Genomic DNA, 6,000 nt, shown 5'->3' with positions numbered 1-6,000 from the left:
TCACACGTGAGTTTCAATGAATGAGTGTGTATGTGTCAGCATTGGTGCTGAGGTTGACAGTTCAGAGGCTCCGTTTTGAGATTTCACAGCAGCACTGTACTCACAAATGTCCAGGAAAAACTCATAGTTCTTTAGTTTCCAATCTTTAAACTTCTTTGATGTTAAGTTGGGATCATCCAGAAGGCTGTTGATAACAGTGAGGTCCCCTTCCTTCGCCTATCAAATTCCAGAAAGACACGGTACAGGTCAAAATGAACTTTATGCCACATTTGGTATTTCAGCATTTTATTTCTTCTTTCATTTTAATGCAAAGTGCTAGGGAAACTACTATGGACACTTGAATCTTTTACCTATATTCAGGAACTGTTATAGCTTAAACTGTTTGACAGCTCAGTCCTTGGCACTTTGTACAACACGCCTATATAGAGTGCTGAATAATTGGGTTTTTTTTTCCTTAAGCTGGAACATATTTGCTTTCAAGTATTTTTAGTTTCTTTGGAACTTAATTCTAAACCTACAAAGAAAGCCCCATCCATGAAGAACATTAAGAGATTATACTTTTACTAGTTTATATTGCTCATACACAAAATTAATGCTAAAGTCTTACTTTTAAAGTGCTCTTTAGAACTCTGATGTGGTGAAGCTTTTCATTGATAACTGGATCATTACATCGCTTTACAAAAGACTTGCGGAATTCCTGCTTTGTGGAAGGACGCTGCTCTCCAAAAGCTGACAAACTAGCTTGTTCCAGAGATTTGTATAGCTCTTGCAGGCCATCTGTATTTTCTCCAATTTCTTTTATGTTTTCTGTAAGAAAATAGATAAAGAATCCTAACAACAAATCTAGTAATTCAGATGAAGTCTCTAAAACCAGCAAACAATACTGCAAATTCATGTGTAAAGTAACCCTATAACACAGCCTTCCAATTTTTGTTTTGATAAAACAAGAACATTTTGGTCTACCCCAAAGCTATATTCTTAGCACTACATCCAAGCATTTCAAGTGCAAACTCCTGTGTAGTGACTGATGAATTTGCCAACATATAACAGTTCAATCACAAAAAATCTTGCTGAGAATAACGGCAATATTGCTCTGGCATTCAATGGCTGTAAAGAGGATCAGAATATCTCCGAAAGCTTACCTTCCGCACAGAAACTATTATGCCTTCTAACAGGAACTTTCTCTTCCAGCTTGTCATCTGTTCCTTCTATGGACCTCACACGTCCCTTACCCCTGACATCTCTGTTTCGGGGAAGGCTTTGACTACGCTGCTTCTGTGGCCTGTTATGAGAGTTATGTCCCCTTTGACATTCCACCAAAGGGAAAGGCCCATCCTGCTCATAATTATGACGTCTTTGTACTGGTAGCGTGGCTTGTCTTCGTTTGTCCGGTGACATTCCAGGCCGGCCACTCACGTACTCTGCATCAGGAGGAACAGTCTGAAGAAAATGGAGCCCTGAACTGGTTAAAGGAGTCTCTATCAGATCCTGCCATGAGCGTCTTTCTCGGTAGGGAGGTCTGCATCCTGATGAGTGCGTGCTTCCTGCTACATCTTGTCGAGAATCCTCGGCAGAAGAATGAGAATATGTTGATTCGCTTGAAAAGTGTCGACCGTGTTTGGCTTCAGGGAATGGACTTGAAGAATTCGCCTGAAAAGACACAAAGGCATCTGACTATAAGACGTTTTGAACAGACCCAAGTAAATTACTATAGCGTAAAACATTATATGATACGTACTAATAAAATGGACTGATGTGTGTGTTTTGATATGTCATAATATGACCCTCTGTAAACAGAACATAACTAGCAGTGAGATCTTTTATGCAAGTGCTATGTTTTAACCACTCCCTATTCTTGTTTTGCACATTCTCTGCCCATGAGCAACTCCTGCTGGAAGGAACAGTATAATACTGGTACAGGTTTCCTGAAGACCTGTCCAGTTTACACTCAGTTCAGCAGTGTGCTGTGAAGACATGAAAGCCCCCAAAAGAAACCATAATTGGATTTCCTTTCTTTTTTTAGAGGATAAGTATCCAGCCAAACAGAAAAAAAGAACTTCAGCACCCAGGAAGATTTTTGAATTTTGGGGGACTGCTGAACTTCTCAAATTATTTTAATTAATTCTGCTGGGTCTGTGTATAATTTTAATTCAAAAACAAGGAGAAAGGCAAAAAAGTGGAAAAACAGAAAGGGAGGGGCTTAACCTGTATCCCAGTTGATAAAACAGCATCACATGGGTGAAAATCAGTCTGAACGTCACCCATGTGATGCTGTTGTCTCAGTCACTCTTTCTTTGGTTCTGGCTGTGTGAGGATCGTGTCATTCACGCTGAAGAAAAATCTGAAAGAAAAATAGAGAACAGTCCTATCTGCGCTTAGAAACATAGAATAATTATCACAGCCTATGTTCTGTATAATAGAAATGTTCTTATTTGCTACTAGAGCCTCTTCATATACAAAATGGTTTTTTTTCTGTTATCAAAAGCTGTCTGTACACAACATATTCAAAGTACTTTTATCAGCTACTTAACGTCTTATGACACTAACAGAAAATACCATCACTGCTATGGTATTGTACACAATGCTTCATAGCAGAAAAAACCCTTGTCTCTAAAGATATGTTCTTAAAAAGAGGGTTTGTACTAAAACATGAGTACTGCATGAATGTGATCAGATCTTAATCTCTAGCATCCAGTATCCGATATTCATACTCAAAAAACAGTCTCAGTTAATACAAACTATGCCATCCACCACATTCTTTTCATATTCTGCAGTGAAGTCAACATTTGAATATTCTGTTCACATTATTAGGTGTAGTTTCCTAAATCCTACAAAAAATGTCATATTTGCAATCTGGTGACATATCCGTGTAAGAAGACATGTACCTCTCCTTCCTTTGTAATTGACTTGTTATGGAAACATTCAGGTCTTAGCTCACAAGGAACAGCAGTAATTTCATTCTTATAATGAGATCCATCTTTGTTCTGCTTTTATGGTAATTAAATATTCCAAAAAAAGGAAGATGCAAATCAAGACTCGCAGATATTTTTTGGTGACCTAGTGTCAAATGCAATATTTATAACTCACTGAGGATGTTCGATGGTAGGCGTCACACAGTGCTGAAGAGCCTTCCTGCTTCAGGGTTAAAGAGCCCTCCATGTCATCCTGGTCGCTTTCGCTCCAGTAATCTGCTAACAAAGCATTCCGGCTTTCACTCATCTGCTTTTCCACAAGAAAGTGGGTCCCACACTTAAAAAATATCATTGGCATGCAAAGGTAAACATTTCACAGTCACCTAGGTGGCTTGGCAGTCACTAAGGAACAGACTTGTGGAAGCATCTGGCACCTAAGATACGTAGAAGAACCTTCAAATGTTTTAGGAGAGCATTACAGAAAGCAGGTTAGGCACCTAAATCCCACTGTCCATAAAAACTGACTTCTGGCCACAGACTTTCAAAGAGCAACTTCATTCTAGATGCCAAAGTAGAGCTGAGCCTCAACACTTAATTATGTTAGCATAACAGGTTCCACCATGGGTGATGGTGAAAAAGGCAAGGCTGGCACCTGAGCTCAGGAGATGCAAAAATGGTTCTAAAGCACATATTGACCTGTGTTTGTGACGGCTTCATTTGCTCTAGGGTGATGAGCATACCCGATGGCTGTGACCTGAGAGACCATACCTCACCCTGAACCTTGCATTCTCTTTATCACTTGTTTTAAATATTTCTTAAAATTATTACTCAGGATTTTATTTTCTTTGGTGGTGGCACCAATAAATCTAGTTCTTCAAGGATATGGATTCTTACGAAAATTGCTATTTTAGAAGATATGGCACATAAATTAATGAAGAAGTCAGTTATGGCATCTCCAACTTTGTTGAAATAATGATCAGATGTGTACTCTCTACTCTGTTCTTCTAATTATAATCCCCGAAGCATTACCTTCATCTGGATGAATATCCTTGTCATCAGGTGTGTAACCAATTGCTGCGAGACCCAAACGATTCATCCATCTAATAGAACAATAAAAAATTAGGAAGAGAGATATTTAAAAGGAACATCGAGTGTAAATCTGAGGGCATACACATTCTTAACATTTGGAAAAGTCAGAGACAATGCTTAGTCCAAAAATTGAACACTGTTCAGGCTGTTAAAATCCTGATTCAGATGTGTTCAGTGGTTAATAATTTTAAGTGAAGGATGTTCCAGTTCATGTACAATGCAGATGTACTCCTGCACTGCTGTTCACATCTGCTGGAGGATGTTGCCTAGTGGAGTATCAGACTCACTGCATTTTATTCTGCTGCGTAGAAAACTGAAGAATCATGACACCAGTCTTCCTTCTGTCATCAAGAAAACATGAAGCATACATACTAATATGCTAACTTTAGCAATGACTAAATGAAATTTTCAGAATAGTTTGTGTAGAACAAAGAATGTCCAGCTCTGTCTCCACCTTAAGCAGAAGCAAATCCTCTCTAAGCTGCATCTGCAAACTATTTGTGTGGAATGGTTCCAGAGACATTGTGTAAAGGAGCATATTGCATTTATTCTGATTGCTACTTCTATTAATTTCAAGAACTTGCCTGAATTGCCAAAATACTATCAAATAAAATAGAATTATGACAATAATTGTGTGAAAACCTGTATTAGGAAGTAGGTTGTATTACATTTGTATACTCAAAAAGCTAAAACAGACTATGACAGTATTCCATTAGTTATTTGCTAGTCTAGATTCATGATACTGGTGATATACATGTTTAGACTCATTGAGCTGCAATATCAACATTATTTTCCTTTGATTTTTTAAATATAGAATCTTAGGTTTCTAAAGCAAGACTTCATAAATTGAAAGTACGTCAATATTTGCATTTCACATTGGACATTTTGGTTTCTTTCTTTGTCCCAAAATTAATTAGTTTGACCAAAAATAAGATTCTTTGTTTCATTAGGAAAATATTACAGTCTATTTTCGGGAAAATGCTTTTAGAGTTTTCTTTATATAAGATTACTGGGCATTTACACAATATATAATTGAAAGACAGGAAAAAAGACAATTAACACATAGAGAGCAAAGTCACTTCTTAATGTTCAGCAAATGGAAAATCAAGAATCGGCTTATTTTCATCACCAAGGATATATAACCACAGAAAAAAGCCCCATTAATAGACATCTGTAATGATTGGGATGCATTCCTAAGTATTCCCTCACTCAGTGACTAAATTATTTATTTACTATGTCATTAATCTCCTAGAATGTTGCATGTAAGTGTTTTCTAAAAGCAGCTCTTTTTTCTTTCTTAACGTTGCAACACAGAAATTGTTAATAATTATGTTCTTGGTTAATGAATCATATCATGACAAAAACATCTTTCAAAGACTTCAAGAAAGACATTAGTAAACAATACATACTACATCATAAAGACAAGTCTTTTGCAGATTAAAACAAGAAAACTATTCAGTGTAATTCTTTCCCACTTGTAGTAGAACAGAAAAAAGCTTCTAAGGACATATGTGAATGTATTACTGGTCTGATAGCATAGTATATGGAAGATGGTCTACACAGCAAGGAGGCAGAAAATGAAGGAAGAGTGAACCCTCCACTAAAAATAGCACACAGTTCAGTATGTATTGATCTCCTGGCCTAAGCAACGCTCTGCAGTTTCTCAGAGCAATGATCTTAATCTGTAATATTGGATATAACACTGACTCATTGTATGGCCTTCAGCAAATAGTTCTACGTATCTCATGACTTTCATAAGTATCCAAAGGGGACAACATTTACTTCTTACTCACAGGGAATTGTTATAGGGTTTAATTTACTTGCAAAGCTATGAAAATATAAAGAACTGTACAATAATATTGCTTTGCCCTCCGGTATTAAAACAGAAGTAAGCGAGTTGGAAAGAAAAATGGAAATGATGATTAGTTTTCACAAATATCAACTGCAGGGTTGGGACTGCTTAGAGAGACATTATATCCGCATGTCAATAACTCATCTT

General features: G+C 37.1%; 1 protein-coding gene across 1 annotated transcript in view; it reads right to left on the bottom strand.

Annotated features, from left to right (window-relative positions):
* LOC104252946 (connector enhancer of kinase suppressor of ras 2) overlaps positions 1-6,000 on the bottom strand; it is a 209,188-nt gene continuing 203,188 nt past the window's right edge. The window contains exons 21-25 of the mRNA XM_059824361.1: positions 3,942-4,012; positions 3,088-3,191; positions 1,143-1,650; positions 608-807; positions 1-216 (exon numbers count right to left, since the gene is read on the bottom strand). Of these exons, the coding sequence (XP_059680344.1) occupies positions 1-216; positions 608-807; positions 1,143-1,650; positions 3,088-3,191; positions 3,942-4,012 (1,099 nt within the window). The remainder of the gene's footprint in view (positions 217-607; positions 808-1,142; positions 1,651-3,087; positions 3,192-3,941; positions 4,013-6,000) is intronic.

Source organism: Gavia stellata, chromosome 14 (assembly GCF_030936135.1).
Source record: "Gavia stellata isolate bGavSte3 chromosome 14, bGavSte3.hap2, whole genome shotgun sequence".
Classification (NCBI taxonomy): Eukaryota; Metazoa; Chordata; class Aves; order Gaviiformes; family Gaviidae; genus Gavia; species Gavia stellata.
Note: the sequence above shows the minus strand (reverse complement) of the source record. Positions and strands in the feature narration are given on the sequence as shown.